Here is a 20,088-nt window from a genome sequence, read left to right on the forward strand (position 1 = left end):
TTAAATTAAATAATGTAGGTCAGTACTGTATGTGTAGAATCTAAGAGGTGGAATGTGTCTGTACATTCGTATTTTAGAGATGACAGCAGCAGTGGATCTCTAAGGCAGTAAAAGTCATAGTAAAATCCCTGCCTCCCTGAAGTCACATAACTTCTGTGTTATTAGACCCCTTGCTTTTGTCTGCAGTTGTAGCCCAGAACTGTGAGGCAGGACTCGCAGCATTTACTTGCCCTGTCTGGCTCAACAGGCTCCTTCTAGTCAATATGGATCCACCTTGAGCAGCGTTCCCTTGACACTCTCCCTGTCAACCAATATAATGAGACCATAACTATTCGTTCTACTTTCTCATTTCAATCCCAGACGAGAGGCCAGAGAGCACGAAGGAGACAGGAACACCTTATCTCTTGTCGGGCTGCTGACTTGTTTTTTTTTTTTTTTCTTTTCTCTTCCCCTCCCCTGTTTTTTCTGAGCCCTGGTCTCACTCGTCTCCTGCAACCTTTACACTGCATCCAACACACAAACATGTATTCACCTGTACAACAGTACTTGGTGTTTTAGAGCAGCATTTGCAGTGCTAGGATTTGAATTTCCATTGTTTTGTTGCACGACTAGAATCATTGGCTGCCATTCTGTTTGTGTTGCATTTTTTTATGGAACTCAATTACATACACAAATTATTTAACTCGTGTGTTGTCTCAAGGCCATATGGCATTGATTTGCACTGTCACAGACGTGAAACATTGACAGTCTTTTTCTCTCTGGGCCATATGGCATGTGGGTGGGTTTGTGTATTGCTGGTGGTGGCATGTGACCATTGATAGTCACTTCTCAGCATTACTTGCCCGTGTATTTAGAAGGCTTTGACTAAGTGTATGTTTAGTGTGTATTTACTAGTGATGAGTGTTTGCACACGCATGTACACATTCTAGTGTGTGTGTGTGTATGTGTATGTAGATGTACAAGACTGTGGAATTTTTTTTTTTTTTTTTTTTTCCAGGAGAGTGCCTGTGGTGACCAGATTATGTTTTGTGTGTGTATCCACACAGGAGGAATGCCAGCTCCTGAGCAGAGCCCAGTGACGGAGGAGGGGCTTCTGCTGACCATCCGCGACAGCTCAACTGGCCGCAGCATGGAAGGAGAGAACACCGCCAACAACATCCTGGCCTCTGTCAAGGAACAGGTATTGTTTACTAGCATATTCTAGCATATTGCCCCCCTAGGCAATACCCCTTATGTTGTTCCTGGAGGCTTGCTTTTGTCTTTTTGCTCATCCCCTGTCAGTGGAGCATCAGCTTGGAGATGTTATAAGATATCAGGCCTCTAAAATAAAGCAAGGAAGTCAAGTAAATGAAACACAGGATAGTATGTTTAGTTAGAAATAAACTGTAAAAGCTTTGTGTTCACTCAGATTTCTAACTATCCAACTACAGCCAGAAACATATTTTCTGTGCATGCATGTGTGTGTGTGTCTACATAAAGATGTGCTTATTAAACAAACACTTTTAGAAAGTATGTGCTGGACCTTAAAGTGTCTCAGATTGCTAAAGGATGTAACAGACGCTGCCTTGTCTCTGGTAACGATGATACTTGAGGTGTGAAGTCTCTGTGGGCCATAGCATAGCTGCCACTGGTCCAACCTGCAGACCTTCCAATTCACTCCCTCCCCCCAGATCCCAAACACCAAGTGCCACCGGATGGCAGAGACGTGCCAGATTGTACATTCAGTGGAAGCTGATAATAAATATTCACTTATTTTAAACACTAAGTGGCTAGTATGTTTGTTCAAAACTGGATGGATAATTTAGTTGTTTGCTATCCCGGAGAAGAGTGAAGAAAAAGGTTGCTTGTGTAACAGTTGTAGTCAGGAAAGCGAGAGAGCTGTGAGAAAATAAAAAGAAAGGTTTGAATATGCTAGCAAGGAGGAGGTGCCATAAAATATATCAAATGTATGAAAAATGCATTGGTCAAATGTGCATATTAGAACATTACATACGAGGTTTACATTAAATAAACAAGTCTTTTTCCATTTTGTCTTTTAGAGGCAGTGGCACTTCTCTGCTATTAAATTTGACAAATGCTGATTTTACTTACTTATTTCTTATTGAACAGCAATCCATCATATGGCATGTGCTCGTATTGCAGTATGTATCAATCCATTGGTGAACCAGGTTCATTCAAAGATTTGTAAAGTATTTGCTGACCCTAGACTAATGTACGGAGCCCAGTATACAAACTTGTCATTTCTCTGCATGTAGGAAGATGAAAAGACTTTTTTTTTTTATAGCAAACATATGGTCAAAGTGGACTTTGTCTACTTTTTTGTTTAGTGGAAAAATTAAGTACAGTAAGCTTGACTGGGAGCTATTGGTTGTTTATTGCCTGCAGTCATGGATTGGCTTGCATCAATGGACAAGCAGGAAGATCATCTCCTGCAGGGTTTGTGAGCCTGTGGAGGGACATGCCCTCTGACTCACTCCATCTCTGCCTGTCTCTCCATGATTCATCCACACTCCCTTCTGTTACACACACACATGCACATGCACATACACATAGACATACACGTACATATACACTCTCCTTTACTCTCTGGCTTTGCTCTTTCATATTCTTAGCACCCCAGCACAGGTCAGACTGGGCTAAAATATTTTGCTCATTATTAATGACATTAATTCCTCTGTGTGACATTTTGCATATTTCTTTTCTTCCATTGAGTGACACCTTAGTTGAGCTACAGAAATGAATGAAATGCATTCTCTAGTATTTATTTAGGCTTACTGCAGGACACTGCATTTTATTTACATGAATAAAGAAGGAAGGAAGAATGGAGCACCTGGCAATGTCACTTCCTTCACTAGAGTATTCCTCAGTGGTTCGTCCGGTTAGAGCAGATATCCATGCAGGCGAGCAGGAAGAGCAAGTAGCCTGCCTGAGCTGTTGCTGTTAGAGTGACTGAATGGAGGCATGCCTCAAAGGGAATTCCTGCTTGAGAGTCGAGACTGTTAAATGATCGTTCTCCTCAGTGTTTAACAGAGTTCGAGAGGCAAATAACAGGGTGAGAGTGGAAAGCAGAGGAGGTCAGAGACTAGACTAGCGTGAGTGTGTTTTTTTTTTTTTTTTTTTCTTCCCTCTGTGCTTTTGCGTGAGGTTTTCCTGTGATTGTTCTGAGACAGACCTTCGAGGGATCTTGCCGTTGTCATAAACATGCAAGTCTGCTGTGCTGTAGTTGGGGCTTGGGGCTTAGAATGACTGGCTATTTGGTAAGTGCTTACTCTGTGCCTCTATAACTTCTGTTTTCCGCTTTTGCTGCAATGGTTTCCTTTCCTTCAGTTGTCCTGCTCACTCGTTGTCTTGCTCCGTTTCTCCCTCTCTTGCCAAACTTGTTTCTGTCACTGCCATAGTTACAGCTGCACAGGCTTTGCCCAGATGCCCAAACAAGGACGGATTCACCAACATATTATGATTGCATGCTCGCTTTGTGTTCACTTGCTTGGATTTATGTCCCATCTTTCTCTCTTCCCCTCTGACTTCTAACAAGCCTCAGTCTTTTTGCCATAATATTCTGCAGTTCATGGCTTAGAATCATGTCTTTGCTGACTGATTCACCATCTGAATGGCACATCCATAATGGTTTATTACAGATACAATTTAAGTGTTTTTTTTTTTTTGTTTGTTTTTTTTTGCTGTGCATTACTTCTTGAGCTACATGTGGTATTTTTCAAAGCGGCCTCAGTCTCAAAAACCTGAAACTGTATTGTAATTTCTCCATTTCTCCCCTCTCTGGTATTTATTAGCTCATCAAAATTCGGTTTAACCCAAGGAGGTGTTTTTAGGATTATCTATAGATTTTTATCTGTTTCATCATAAGTGTAATTGAAGCAGTGGGTAGAGGTGGCACTATCTGTGGCATCCAGACAAACTGTCTTCTATGTGGATTCAGCAGTCACAGTGTCTTGTCAATGTATTTGTTTGTTTTCCAAAAAATACAAATGTGTGTCCTATTTATTTTTACATTTTAAAGAAAAGGTGCAAATTGCATTTGGGAAAAAATAGTACTCAGTAGTTCAGATAAGCATGTGGCAAAATATATTTAAAGTGAAAACATTGTGGTTTTGTTGTTTAGTACCATTAATTTCTTATTAAATTGAGGATTTCTGGCACCATAATCACTAGTGCATTTGCATTTTCTCCCCAAGTTCTGCTTCACTTTCAGTAACTGAAAGCATAATATGAATATTTTTTTCTTACTAACTGCATTAGGTTTTGATTTATGCAAACATAAATTCTGGGTAAAATATAATTCAAATAATCTGTTTCTTAGCTTCCATTGTTTATGAAAACTGAAAACAAACTTTATGCTTTTGTGAACTAAAAGCATAGTTAATTTCTTGTAATCTGACATATATGTTATGTACTACTTCTGGATGTCAGATACTGGTTCAATATGGTGTCATGAACAATAGTACGTCCTTTTCTGCCTCATCATTCAGAGAAAATGTATCGTCTGTGCTGTAAATCTTGGATTTCTTCTGCCTGCTTGACTCATTAAAGGATGTGTAGGGGATAGTATATATGATAATTATATATTAGTATTTAACAATTCCCATTGGAGAGGTATTGCAATAATATGAGCATACTTAAGAAAACAAGTTGTTAAAGTAATTATTTGTTTTTTTTATATACTTTAGGTCAACACTAGAAAGAAGACTTTCTTATTCCTCAGCTTTGCTGTGGAATTATGTGTTAGATGGGTCGTGAACATTGGCCATTGCAGTGTAAGCTTCCACTGGGAGATTTTCAACATGGCAATAAATTAGAACATGCTGCAGAGTAATGAACATTACAAAGAGAGAAGGATAAAGAAGAGAGAACATTGCCATTGTCAACATTGCTTCTTTAAGTTTAAACATTAATTCCATCTTAACAATTTAATTTGTTTTTGTAGATTTAAGTTTAATTTGTGCTCCTCTTCTTTAGTGATTGCAGATTTTCAGAAAATGTTGTTGGAAACTGTAGTCACTGTAGCATCGAAATGAATGGATAAATATCAGAAACTACATCAATATTGGTATTAGCTGAATGAAACTCTCACAATTATGAACACTCGCAAACCTAACAATATTTTGCATGCCTTTCAAACTACAAACTACTGTGGATTTTCCAGAATATTCTAGCATAACTCAGCCCTTAGTGGAGGAAATAGCTGAAGAAATCATTAAATCTTGATACAGTAATATCTTACAAGCCAGGCAGGTACAGCCTCAGTGTAATGCTCACAGGTACTGTGTTGATGGCCACTTTCAATCAAGTCACTTTTAACCACTTGGCCATTAGCAATTTACAACTATTTAATGGATAAAATGGCTGACTGCATTTTGTCTTTGCTAAAACTATTTGCATTCACATGCATATAAAAATACTATGTCATTCCCTGATTACAAAACTTGTCTTTAGTGCTTGATTGAAGAAGTTACTTTTGCAATGTCTTATACTTTTGATATTTGACATTGTCTGTTTGGTTGAAATATTTAGCAAGAGCAGATACAGGCATACACTTGCAATTAACCAAGGTCACAAATGGATGTTGACAGATAAAAAATATAAAAATATGAATGTGTGGAAGTGCTTCAGAATATGTTTTATAGAGCAAATTTCTAATGTGAAGTTACTAAAGAAAAAAAAAGCAACTTCCCAAGAGTTCTTAATGCTAGGTTGAAATTGCAAGCAACATTTACTGTTTATTAAATGGCGTACCACACAATTGTAAAGCTGATATTGTGATGAGAGTGTCACATCTTCCAGAGAACAATATGTATTTCATTTGTTTCACTGTATACATTGTTTTCTATGTGTCACCTGGTTCCTGTTTGAGGAATAAACATGCTCAGAGGCTAAGATTGTACAGTAACCAGAGGTAATTACTTAAGCCTGTCTGAGTGACCCATGGGTCCCTCTTTTGTTTGTATTGTGCATACTGACAAGGATGCACACAACTATGCACACAGGTCAGATACAATAAGCAATATCAATGCTACCAGTCTCACACTAGTTGGCTGATTGGCAATTGATGACAGTAATGTGCAAATATACACAATGTTCTGGCAAAGACCTAGAAGCTTAATGCAAGCTTACAATCATGAATGTAGGCTAAATAATGTAGGGTTTAAAATATTCAAATAAATCTGTTTTGCAAACATTTTATGAAGAGTAAAATTTTGTTTCTTGCATTTCCATTTAGGTGTTCCTATACATAAATGTAAATGAAAGTATTGTAGGATGTAGAACACATTTCTATACAGTAAATGTTTGAGTGTTCTGACAGTTATACACATATTCCATACTCCATATTCAGCAGCCAGTGGGGAACAAGCCAAATTTGATTTTGAAAAGATTTTGAAAGTATACACAGGGTCTTAGGTTGTCTAGTAAGGGAGCCAATGGCACTCACAGAGAACACATCAATGAGTATGAGGTCAGGTCTTTAAAGAGCATCTCATTGATCACTCTGCCCTCATCTATACTGCATCTCCCAGGAGAGGAATAGCTGCAGGAACGAGGGGCCCTTTAGTTGCATCAACTTTGATTTTATACTCACGAAGCACCCTTTAAAGAACACACACACACACACACATCTTTTGTGGCTTCTCAGTATGCCTATTTTAGATATGTTTGTGTTACAGCACCAGAATGGCTGAGGAAATGGAAAGTGGGAGGGAGTGTAGGATGGTGATGGCAGGGCATGTGCCTTCTTGACAGCTTGCATGTTGTTGTAGATTAAATCCAATATGTATAATGTCCATATTTCTAACCCCTTGAAATGTTGAGGCCTATTACAGTATCATTACACATTTGCAGCTATACAGGATTCAACATGCAAAATCATTTGTTAGAGTACCTTGTGTGTTTTTGTAATAATGTCTGAGTTTAACAGGGGGTTGATTAAGTTCTTTATCTTTTGTGGCAAGATGTTCCCTCAGAGTAAAAGTAATTCTTTGGTCCAATTAATCCTTGCAATCTAAAGCACTGTTGAGCAGCTAAGTTCTGCTATTAAGATTTTGATTTCTTGCTTTGGAAATGTTGTGTTTTGGTGTGCTTTTGTTTTTCCTCTATTATGAGGCTTTGCCCTCAGTGTAATAGTGCTATTAGCTTTGCCTGAACATGCCTATATGCAGCACACAACTGGCAAAAAAATACCCTCTTAAGCATGCTGTACTATAGTGTTTCAGCACACCGCCTTCCAGAAAACACCACTGTGGAATTTTTCCACTTTGTTCAAGTCCATTACACATCAAAAAATCGGTCTGCTTTTTGTTTCATTCTGTCAAAATGAAGCTGCACTCTGCAACCCTGTTTCTTTCTGAATCAGACACACACACACATACAGGAAGACTCAAGCTGTCTTTGCAAAGCCCCTAAGCTGACCTTGCTTTGAGTGGTCCAACTCCAGCACCCTCTTAAAGGCTTGATGAGCTGGCTGAAATATTACCCACTTGAGATATCAGTGCTAGCCTCTGCCATGTTTTAATGAAGCCAAAGTCATCTTTGTCTAAGTGACCCAGCTTAAGGAGTTAAAAGTTGGGATCATGGCAAGGCTTTGAGGCAGTGTTTTTGCCATTATGCATTTCCATGCCATAAGTCCAGCAGAAAGGTTGGGTTCTCTCTAAAAGCGTTAGTGTCTGTTCCACCTCCATAGGCGAAATAAGGACTCTAATTACAATCGACTAGTGATTTTCTCCACTCCTCTGCGTCTTATCTGCCTTCCTCTCCCTAGTGCTGGCGCTGTGACACAGGCAAGGAGAAATCCAGAGGCAGAAGCATTCTGGCCTCGATTATAGTCATAAAAATGGAAGCCAGGCTCTGAGCAATTACCCCATGGGGGAGCAGAACAAGTGTGAGAGGGAACGAGTGAGACAGATTCAGAGGGGAGAGATACAGGTGAAGGAGAGTGCTCAGATATACAGAGCAAAGACAAAACGCCCAGCTATAGAGACAGGTTGCAGAGGCTTGTGAGTGAAGGCTAAAGGACAAAAGTGAGAGTGTGAGCATGATGGAGAGAGACAGAGTCAGAGAGGCTGTCACCTGTGAATGGTTCTCTAAAGCGTGGTGGCAGGAGGCTGTCAATGCAGAGGAAAACAAAAAAAAAAAAAAAGAAGGGGAGATAATCTGCTCTCAATGTGACATGATGTCAAAGGAGTGGTGTTCGTGTGTGCGTGCGTGCGTGCGTGCGTGTGTGCGTGCGTGCGTGCGTGTGTGTGTGGGGCCTGGCACTGTGCTGTCATTTGAACCCAGCCCTGGGAGATATCCCCCCAACTAGTCTGTTAAAACTCATCACCGTCACTGTCATCATCATCATTATCACTATAATCATTGGCATCGTCAACAGCTCACACAGAGGAACAGGTCATTGGGGAGCAGGAGTTTAGAAGGTGGAAGCACAGTAAATAAGCTTTCATTGGAAAGGCATGCATCCACTGAGGAAGTTTATGAAGTTGACTTTAGGTGAATAGTTGTTGTCTAGTTGTCACTAGTTGTCACTCTATCATCCATTTTATAATAGCATAGTAGAATAGTTTCTGTTTATAAGAGATGCTGAGGTAATTGCACTAGTTGCTGCAGTTTTTGTTCAGTACAGTGACCTCCAGATTGACGGTCCCTTGATTGCTTTCTCCCCTCATTTAGGCCCAGAGCAATGTTCTTTTTGTCTGATACAAAGCTATTGATCTCCCTGTGGAATTGTATGTTCACAGGTCTACATGAATTACATTGGCTGAGTGATTGCACTGCTGCAACATTTTTGGCTTTTTGTTCCATTTGAGGAGATACAGATTGCCTTTGTGACTTACCCTAATCTACTGGCTTTAGTGGCCGTGCTTTAGTGTTATCAACAGTATCACATAAGAGCTTTTGTTGAGGTCCAGCTGCCTGTACCTGCATGAAAACAACAGCAACTTACATGAAGAAATACTGATTTCAAAATCTAAGAAAATACCTTTTTACCATGCAGCTGTGAATCCTTTCTGAATTCAGCAAAAAGCACCAATTACAAGATGATGCGGTTAAATTAGAAGTATAGTCTTTAGAAAGCAGTTCTTTCAGCACATAAATGAGTTGTCCCATAGTGCTTTTTTGAAGCAAGAATTAAATATAGAAATAAAGTGGGGTTTTTTTGTTTTTGTTTTTTTGTTTTTTTTTTTTTTTTTTTTAGAAACAAAATTCAAAATTATTTAAAATGGCATGATTCCACATATTGCTGGTTTCACTTGAACTAGTAATGCTACATAAATTGTGCTTTTAAAGTGTATTTATGTGTGTCACACTGTGAATGCTAATAAGGCAGAAGTGCATAGGCATTTACTTTGTTCATTTCTATTGGGGGAAAATCGAACACCTATCAGCCTTTGCAGTTATCCCCTTGCCACCATGTTCTGTTTGTCCAAACTCTGTCCCAGTCACACTTTGTCAACAAGGCCTACAAATACATTTTGTGGCATTCAGATCTCCCAGTAATTGTAAATGAGCCAACACTGTCAAAGTGGATGAGCATAAATTTGGAAAATTATTTAAACAAGACAAAAATGTTGGATTTGTTTATGAACATTGACATGATTTTTTTTTTTCAGTCTCCCCCTCGCATAATCTATTGTCTGCGTCTTTAGTATTGACAGTCTTTCTTTTGTTGTCAATCTCTTTGTGTGCCAAGTACTAGGTGGCGCACTTGCCAATACAGATGACAGCTCTTTAAATAGCGTTCACCACACAAATGACAGTTTCTTTAATGCCGTTTTAATTAACAAGCCAAGTTGTAACTTCCCTTTTATGTTCAAATATAGAGGAAAAGCAGTGTTCTGAAGGGTCTTACTCATCTTTCATCTGAAATGCCACCAACTTAAAATAATTTTTTGGAATGATGAGATATAAAGTATAAATTTATTGTTAGATCTTTTTAACATGCATCTAAAATTTCAAAATAAAGTATGTTTTCCAGATCCAGTTTATGTGATAACTGAGAAATGTTTTCATTTTTGTTTGTTGGTATATTATATTGTACCCCAATCAGCCATAAGAATATAACCATCTGCCTAATACTGTGTACACAGGACATTGTAGCAGTACTATAGTTGTATTTCTCCAATTCAGCAAGTTAGATTCAAACAAAAGGGAATCATCAGTACAGTAGGTCAGTCTTCTCATCATGCAGTTTGGGAAGTGCTCTGACCCATCATCCAGCCATCACTCAGATCCTTACGCTTGTCCATTTTTCCTGCTTCCAACACATCACCTTCAAGGACTGAGGACACACTGACATGTGTCAATGTAACAATATAATCAGTGTTATTCACTTTACTTGTCAGTGGTCAGAATGTAATGACTAATTGGTGTATATTATAATAATTATACCTTCAAGTTATAGAATAGAGTGTTACATATTTTGTATATAACTCTAGTGATCAAACATCCATATTTTTGTACCAAATCATATCCACCAGAATTGTACTAATACCGATCATGGTGGTAAAAATAACTGTACATTGGAATCCACTAATAACTTGGATCTGCACCAGAAAGCCATATTTTACAAGACTATCTTGCTATGACCCTAATTTCCATATCAGTGTATATTAACACTCCGTGTCAATTTGCTCTCAGAGACGAATTTTAGTACCTCTGTAAGCGTCTTGCTATATATGTTTATAATGCTGCCTTGGAGATCCTGGCAGAAATTATGTCCTATTGTAATTTTTTTTCTGTTATCTAAGAGTGAATGTTTTTTCACATTCCTGTCTGTGAGCTCTTGTCACATTATCAGCTTATACAGTATAAAAGTTTTGGTGCGACTATGGGTGGTAAAGTAATTTTCTGTCTGTGACTCACCTATAGCTGTGCATTCAGCGGCACACTCTCTTGCCTCAGTAAGCCACTGTATTCATAAATGACTTTCCCCAACATGGTTGTTATAATTCTACTATAGTGACTTGACGTTGCAGCCAGTTTCCTAAAAACCTGTATTTTAACAAGGTGACTCTGTCGCCGTTTTTTGTAAGTAGTGGCACTGCATGGTTCCTCTAGATCTGGTCACATAGGCCTGTTCTCTTTGCTAACACCTTTGGGCCTGCTCATCTATCCCTGCTACTGCAGAAATCCTTTAACCTCTGCTGTCATTCTCCCACTGTGCAGCAGAATCGGGCTCTTGTTGGAATGCATCTGCCACACCGCAGTGAGGGTGCAGAGCTGTCAAGCCTCATTGCCACTTAATGAACAAACATATTTCTAGTAGATTCTCATCTTTGCTTAAAAGTAAAAGCCATCTGCACTAGTTATGCTAAATGCATCTGAACATCACAAATGAACATGTAATTCTTTCTTTTTAGCCCAGGCACAGTTGACAGTCCTTCTAAAACACACTACGCCACAGTCTCACAAAGGCTGCACTTAAGGTAACAAGAACTGCATTAAGGATAAGATCTCTAGTGTTAATTAATAGTGGAACTTGGACACTCCATATTAAGGATTAGGCAAAGATTGCTCTGATGTATACTTCGTAATTATTATTCTGTCATATAAAGGAAGGTGCTGAGTTACCAAGAATATTCAAGCATAATTTCACACATCACCAACACTGCACCACTTTTTCCTAATTCATCACATTGTATATGTGGCATGTATAATGTTGTACCTTCCTTGTTCCACATGCAGGAGATGAACTGATGCATCTGTTCAGAAAGTACATTGTTTCCACGGTCAGTTGCATGACATGGACATAGATTTCTCTCTAGACATGCTAGTTACCTAGATCGGATCACAAATTTAGTTGTTTGGAAAAGAAAAATTGACGAATAATCAAGCAAAGTGATTTGGAACCAGGTATGTAGATGGTGAGAGTAGAGGTGTTATAATATATATATAAGCTTTGTTTTTTTTATATATAATGTTTTTTTTGTTTGTTTGTTTTTTGGGGAAAAAAATATAGCAGACTACAATTCCATTACTAGGACTAATGAGACAAATATCTTTATATGCATCTACGCAACATAGATGCCAAAGGAGTAGATGCAATCAAATGTACTTAAGAATATTTCAAACTCCTCAGTTCTAAGCAGAACCATCATGGCATAAGCTTAAGGTATATTTAAATATTCTTTGTGGAGGGCTAGTTGGTTGAGTCCATACTTTAGGGAAAGAATTTCCGTTTATGATTGTGCTGACTGACCTGACTTGAGTGTCAACTTTTTTATCACCACACAGGCAGGAACTTCTTTGGAGGATTTCTACATTTTAAAGTATTTGCTTTTTTTTAACAGCTGGTCAAAATTATTATACATTGTTAACTTATAGCTAACTTGTACTATTTGGATTGTTCATTTAAATCAGCATATGTTAATAGAGCTGAATGGCATTTAAGATTGATGAGTGCTTAAACCTGTCTCATCTAGACTGAACCACTGTCTATGTGCTGAACCAGCAGCAAGCAGAAGCCACTTCAGGCACTTCAAATGGGTCTTGTATTGTCAGCAGCATCCATAAAGATGACATTAGCAGTGTGTACGTTGGTAGTGTGGCCTGCTGCTGTGTCATCTGTTTGTTTAGGGCCCAGCTCAGGACACAAGTGGACAGGATCTGATTTAGCTCCAGGACCACAGGCTGATCAGGACCAACAGCCTCATGGCAGTGGCAAATAAAGGTTTCAGGGTCCTTGTTGCTACAGCAAAACCAGCCCCCTATTGTCCCTGTCCTCTTCTACCATAGTAAGCCTCATGTCAACTAAGGCTGAACCTACATCCGGAAAATAAGCGCATGCCTTGTTTAATGGCCATTACTGCTGTGCTCAGTTTGACTTGGTGGAACGTAATGCTGAAAAGATGTGTCCTCTTCTATGTAGAGACCAACCCTGGAAGATGCAATGAATCACACATAAGAGTAAATTCTTTCTTCATGGCTAATATAAGCCCCATTTAGAAGAAATTTGGCTTTTAACCCTGTGCTATCAGAAGCTAATTATGGGAAATCAAATCCAAATTCATAGTAGTCATAATGAGTCATGCAGAAAAAAGGAAGTCTATTAAAATGTGTGTTAGGGATAGAATGCTTTAAAGATTTTTTTGGTTTTGTTTTGTTTCGCAAAGAGTAAAGACGTACATAATTCTCCAAGTCAGTAAACTCAGCATGACAGAAAGAGTGCAGCATCATAGATGCTCCAAAAATAAAAAAATACAATTTAGCTAAAATGGCTGTATAAGAGCTATGATTAAAACACAAACAGAATCGACACAGTGATTCTGCAACTTAGCAGGGCTGCAACCCATCCATACAATAATAGAAAAGACCTGGAGGACAGAGCTCAATGCAGGAAGCATTGGACTGTTGCCATGCTCCTCCATAGTAAGAAAACAGCAGTGTTGGTGTTGGTGCAGGCATCCTGCCTGCAGTAAACTTGGACCAGGTCTGAATATCAGTAGTGACAGAGACCTCTTTGCTTTATGGCTGCAGCAGATGTCTCTCTCCTGTGCTTGATCAAGATCATAGGCTACCTAATCAGTGGGATTGAAGGCTAGGCACTTAGTGTGAAGGATGTTAAAAAAAAAAAAAAGAAAGCATAGCTGTTTATTTTTCTCTTGCCTGGATCTACTGTCTGATAAGAGGTGTGCAGACCAAGATGAAGTTGCTGCACTGGAAGTGACATTCTGCCAAACAAAACAATTGGATTATGAGCTTAAAAGGAAGAAGGCACAGAAATGGTGGGGCCAAGAATAGTGACATTTGCAGTCTCCGCCTTGATTCAGATAGTAAACATAACAGTTTGGTCTGTCTCGCACCATGTTTCATCTTTATTTCCTTAGCATCTGCTGCACATTCACAAGACCCACATACTGTAACTCAATCTATTTTACACATGCTAAATGTTTTTTTTTTTTTTCTTCTTTTTTTCTTTCAAGTGTCTGCTTGGGCGTTTGTCTATAGATGTGTGGAAATACATGTGAAAGTTCGTGTGTATGTATACTGTACTAGTCCCATTTACATTCCTTTATGTGACTGTTTCAAATCAGACCATGGCCTCATGCTCCCAGAATACAATATCTAATGGGAGGGAACTGTACTTGCATTTTTTTTTCCCTCTCCTCCCTCTTTTATACGTGAGGATCCATATGGATTATGTCACTTTCACATGATGTTCTCTCTCTTGCACATTAGTGGTAGAATCACACACTGGAGTGATTTTAGATTTGTATCAGGAGACAGTGAGACTGCGTTTGAATCATCTCTCCCTTTGTCTCTCTCTGCATGTGTGGTTCACCCTCTTGTCACTACCATTTGGTGTTCTTTCTCCCTCCCACAATACATTAAAAGCATAACCTTAACTCTTATCCCTACTTTCTTCTGTAAAATCATCTCACTACCAAAGCCCTATAAATGCATACATGATCACCTTTAGATGAGTGTAGAAATGGTGTCATAATGTCAGGACTGCTATATTGTACATCACTTTGCAGGGTTCAATCCTGGGGCTTTGTGAGAAAACAATCCATATTGTTATTGACCTTCAGGCTCCGTGTGCCTTACAACAATTGGTTAGATATGTGCAGGTCAAAAGTTAAGATCTCAAGAATTATTACTAAAATGTTTTATAACCACCAACTACTTAAAATTAATGCTATGTGAAAGGTGACCTATGAATTGAAATGAATATGTTCTTATCCTCTTCTAAATCTCCACATATGTAATGTGGAAATATCTTTCAGTACTTTGTATTTTGACCATTCATACCAAGACACATGTGTCTCAAGAAAAGCAAAAAATGGAATCTGGGATGATTGGTTAGAATGAAAGGTTGAAATTGGCAATTTTCATATGACTAAATCTCTCAGCAGGGGTTATGTGTCACACAGAGGATTGATGGCTCATTTCTTTTTCTAAGCAAATCAGTTGGAGCCACTCTTACTTTATGCTGCTCCCAGTATGTGCTCTCAGTGAGCTTGTGGGTGTGTATTTGTATCAGGAATAAGAAGACACTGGGATGATCCCTGCTATTTTCTTGAGTGTCTGGTTTTAACACTGGCTTGTCCTGGGAGATAAAAGATTTGGGTAGTGATCTGAAAGACAAAATATAATCTGCTCAGTCATTTTAAGCACATAGGAAAATTGCACCATTTTCCTCAGTGCAAGGCAAGTGGCACCTCAAAAAAAAAAAAACAATCACAAAGGAATAAAGAATGCCAGACATAAAACAGGGGAAATTTCAAGATTGACAGAAACTGCTTACATTTTTTAAATTAATTGTTTAGTTCTGTTAATATACATTTTTAAGACATGAAGAGTGACTAACATATGTTAGTCTCCAGTACAGCCTTTCCACAGCTGTACTGGAGCTGTATTTGCTATGTTAAGTTGCTCTTAATACAAACTAAACATTTTGTGCAGCTGCTTCACATTAAAAGCTTACCACCGATTAACCCTTGGAGGCATTTAATACTTATTGATGCTGGAGGAAACCCATTGTGTTTGAAATGAAGTTTAGCATTGCTGTGCTGTTGTTGAATAAAAGCTATTCTACACAACCATATGTGAACATATTCTATGCTCGTTTGTCTGCGGGTTGGTTTTAAATATTACAAAAGGAGAATGGTACCAGAGAATGAATAAAGCTCTATTTATCTAATCTTCTTTACACCGTACACACAGCAGATGATGTTATCAGGGATGCTTGTGGCACCATGGGTATCTCAGCTATGTGAAAAATGTCATTAAGGAAGCAGGACTTAGCAGTTCTCCCTCCTGCATGCTCCCTCTTACTGCAGTCAAGCTTCACATTTGTATGTTCAACTGAGGTAGAGGAGAAGAGAGCAGTCATTATGGGGGAGGGGGTGAGTAGAGCGTGTTTTAGTGGACCCTCAGGGAACAACTCAGGCAGAGTAGGTGTGAAAAGTAGGCTGGTCTTAGTGTTGTAGAGTGACTAAACTTTCTCAGACAGGTCACAAAAGAAGCTGAGAGCTTGTGTGTGCACGTATGTGTGTTTGTGTGTGTTGTGTCTATATGCCGCTGGCTGTGAATGTAATTGATTGCGGTAATGGACAGTACATGGAACATACTTAGGACAACAAAGGAACGACTCTCTACATAGAGTTTAGGTGAGTGTGGCCTTTTTCCAAGATAAATATAACTGTTGGTGCTAGAGTTCAGATATTCTTTATGCTACCAACATAGTGGTATGGGTGAGTAAAAAGGTATTTCTAAGGTCTGCAAATTTGTGTATATATGTGTGCCATAATTTTCCTGTGTACAAAAGACCCTTAGCATGTTTTGAGTGTCATGCAGTGCTCTGAGCTACAGAGCTATGCAAGTAATAGCCTCGCTCAGACTAGATAATTAGTCAAAGGCTGATTTCTATTCAACTCCCATAGGAACAGTGCCACCAAGGCTAAATATCACCCACTGAAGTGGTGCTTGTCCTTCTGTGTGGGCTGGAAAAATGGCAGTATTATATAGCATGTGTGTAAGTGTGTGTGCATCTAAGTTTGTGTGTGGGGATGTGCATGGTCTTTTTTGTTTTTAAGCTGTTGTTTTTAAGCTGTTCTTTTTAGAACTGGCTTGGTTGCAATGCCTTAGTCTTCTATCTTGTGTTATCATTAGCATACATTCCATGATGAAGCACCACACTGTGGAGGAAGCTGTCAACTAGTCAACCAGCTTTCCTCAACCTGTCGCCCCACATTGACTTCACATTTGTCATATCCATCAATACATAAAGTGCATCGAGAATTTGAATGTATTCCTGATCTTCAATCCGTTGTCTTTTTTTTGTGTGTTTATGTGCAGGAGCTCCAGTTTGAGCGGCTAACCAGGGAGCTGGAAGTAGAAAGGCAGATTGTGGCCAATCAGCTGGAAAGATGCAGAGTTGGGACGGAGTCACCGGGTGCTGGTAGCAGCAGGTAATGAGAAGATGCATACACACGTACGCACACATACACACAATCTGACACATGGGTTTTTTATCCTTCACAGTAGTGTTCATATTTCTATCCTTATGGTATGTTAATACCCAGTGTTCAGTGTGCTAATCTGTAATATCATTTTGAAATGGAGTGACTTGCTTTACTGTTATTTAAGCAAATCAGAGCCATTGCTGCAGTTACAGTCAGTATTCACACATTAGCCGTGGTACTCCAAATTGTGCATCCTGTTAGCTTTAGTTATCCATGACATGTGTATTGAACTTGATCACAGTCCAAACTGCATAGAGTCAGCATAGTTTAGAAAGGCAAACACTTGTGTATTTATGGTTCCAAAATTCAACCTGTATGTTAGGACAAAAACCAAGCCATGAAGTTTAAGATCTCTGTGATAAAATTATGGTAATGGTATGAAAACTGAAATAGAAAAGGTTTGGAAGCAGAAGGATTCTTCCTAGAGTTGATCATTTGGCCATTTGAGTTAAGTGAGCAAGAAGGGCCATGGTTATGGAGGTTACAGAGAACAGTCTAGTCCTCTGCACAGAGAACCTGCCGGAAAGGATAGTGTCTCAGCAGCAGTCTGTCAATCAGGCCTTTATGGTAGAGTGGGTAGAGAGAAGCCACTCTGAGTAAGAGGCATTTGACAGCCCACTTGAAGCTTGCCAAATGATATTTAAAGGACTCTGAGAGCTTCAGAACAATTATGTGGTCTGATGAGACAAAGTTGAACTCATACTATATATTTATATATATATACACATATATATATATATATATATACACACATACATATATATACACAAACATATGTTACAGCTCATCACCTGGCTAACACCACCCCTTTGATGAAGCAGGGTGGTGGCAGCATTGTGCTGTGGGGCTGCTTCTCAGCTGCAGGGACAGAGACACTGGTCAGAACTGAACAGAATGAATGCAGCCAAAAACAGAGAGGTTTTTGAAAACCTGGTCCAGAGAGTAGAGACCTGAGACTGGAGTGACAGTTCACCTTTCAGCATCACAGCATCCCAAAGCACACAGCCAGGACAATGCTGGACTGGCTTCGGCACAAGCCTCTATCTAATACATAATACATAACTGATGTTGTTGTCTATAAATTAGGCCTATGTTTAATCAGTGACAGCATGTGTATGTGTTTGTGAATCTGCTTGGTAGTGGAGTGTTGTTTGCTCAGTGAATCACTGCTGCCAGTGTGAAAGAGCTTCAGAGTTTGTTCTAGGAACTCATTCCCACTTCATCAGCTAAGACACCAGGCTGCCAGATCATCACACCTCAGTGACCACACATTCTGTCCTGTCTGCTGTGGTTCGGAGATGTGAGGTTCATTCGTAAAGCTCAGTACCACTGAAATAGGTCCCAATAGGTTTCTCAGGCCCACTGTGATAAAGATTTGACACCAGTCTTTTATTATTATTATGTAGACTGGTGGTTTGTCTCAGTGCCATTTGTCAGTGATACAAATGATGTAGAGATGAAACACTATACATGCATGCTATTGACATCGACTTAGTAGAGCTTTGCTAATCAGTACCAATATTTGTCAAGTATTAATTATACAGCTAAAATGTTTACTAATGATTTTGCAGAAATATCTCACCAAATAAAAGTTGAAAGATTAGCAGCAGAATAAAAGTTTTTTAAAAAATGCTAGAAAAAGTCCTACTAAGTCATAGGTAGTTACATTTAAGAAGCAATGAATTATGTACACTATCGTTAACATTTTTATCAATTTCGTTCCTTAAAGTGCCAAGGGAAATTAAATTACAATAGAGGTTAATAGACTGTGACAGTAGACTTTAGATTTATAATGGTTCTGTGTTACTTTTACTTATTTGTTTCTATAATGGCACCTCACAGTGCTGTATTTTACTAATGAAAAATGGACATGTGACTACATGCTAGAGCATCTTTGACCACTGAGTGACTACTTTTTCAACAGGGACATCAATGTAAACATGATCCTGTCACACTGAATAATAATTAAGATTAAGTATTTTATCATTTGAGAGGAACTGCACTATAAACATTGCTGATTATGTTATTGACATACTGTATGGTTAACAACTTATACTTGGTTGCTATTGTCGAATGTTGTTGCACAGTGGTTCCATTCCAGCCTTGCTATGATATCTAACGCCACATATACCTTGTTTAAGAGCATTATTTGCATAATTCATAGAAATGGTAACATCACTTGAATTGCATTCACTCTCAAATCGACCTTGATGCATCTGGGATATATCCAGATACATGACACTTGGTCTCAACAAGGGCAATAAAAGCTCTCTGTGATCTTTTCTGGCTTTGTGATAATAAGCCCTTTTCCTGTACATGATGTATTCTCCAGCCCGCATAGCTCCAAAAAGCACCCACCTACTACCTGCAGATTACAGTACTATGAAATAAGAGTGTCCATTTCCCCTTCTCCCTTTTAGATATAGAGCAGTTTGAAATTCTGCTGAAAAGGTCTGGATAAAAACTCTGGACACAGCCACACTACTTTCACAGTCGGTCATCAGTGTCGGTCATCGTAGTTATTACAGTGTGTCCCACACCTTTGGCACTAGTCTAACCAATTTCATTGGAAAAAGAAACCATTCTGATTGGCTTTTCAGCTTAGTAGATCAGTGTAGTGTCCATGATTTCACTCACATAATGTGGTTTTTCCTTAATATCATTATTATTTATTTTTTTTTATCTCTGCCTCTTTCTTTCTTCTTCCACAATCAGAACACCATGTGCTGACCACAAGTGCCACTTACAACTTCTTATCAGACATTTACTCAATTAGAAATAGCTGAATACCACCAGTGAGGGAGGTATGAAAATGGTCAGCAAATGATGCTTTGTTTGCACTTTGTATATATGCTGTATAGGTCTTCTGCTTTTAGTAGCTAGCTGGCTGTCAGCTGTAGTCTGTCTGCTATTCGAAGACACAGCACTTGGTCTTTGTTCTAAGCCAGAGGTCCAACCCATTTTCCTCACTTGTTTTTCAACTTGCCAATTCGTTTTGTCCCTTTGTCCCTTTTTCAGTGTTTAGTAGTTTATGTTAATTGTGTGAATATCATTTTACTTTTCATTTATCCTAATTTGTTTGCATGGTCCCCACTATTTGGTTTGCATTATCTGT

General features: G+C 38.8%; 1 protein-coding gene across 11 annotated transcripts in view; it reads left to right on the forward strand.

Moving 5' to 3' along the window:
* Positions 1–20,088, forward strand: part of LOC113123037 (plakophilin-4) — a 69,617-nt gene that overhangs the window by 14,444 nt on the left and 35,085 nt on the right. For all 11 annotated transcript variants that reach the window (XM_026294772.1, XM_026294775.1, XM_026294770.1 and 8 more), the window contains 2 exons: positions 1,047–1,180; positions 16,807–16,919. In XM_026294772.1, coding sequence (XP_026150557.1) covers positions 1,047–1,180; positions 16,807–16,919 — 247 coding nt within the window. The remainder of the gene's footprint in view (positions 1–1,046; positions 1,181–16,806; positions 16,920–20,088) is intronic.

This window comes from Mastacembelus armatus, chromosome 21, assembly GCF_900324485.2.
Source record: "Mastacembelus armatus chromosome 21, fMasArm1.2, whole genome shotgun sequence".
Classification (NCBI taxonomy): domain Eukaryota; kingdom Metazoa; phylum Chordata; class Actinopteri; order Synbranchiformes; family Mastacembelidae; genus Mastacembelus; species Mastacembelus armatus.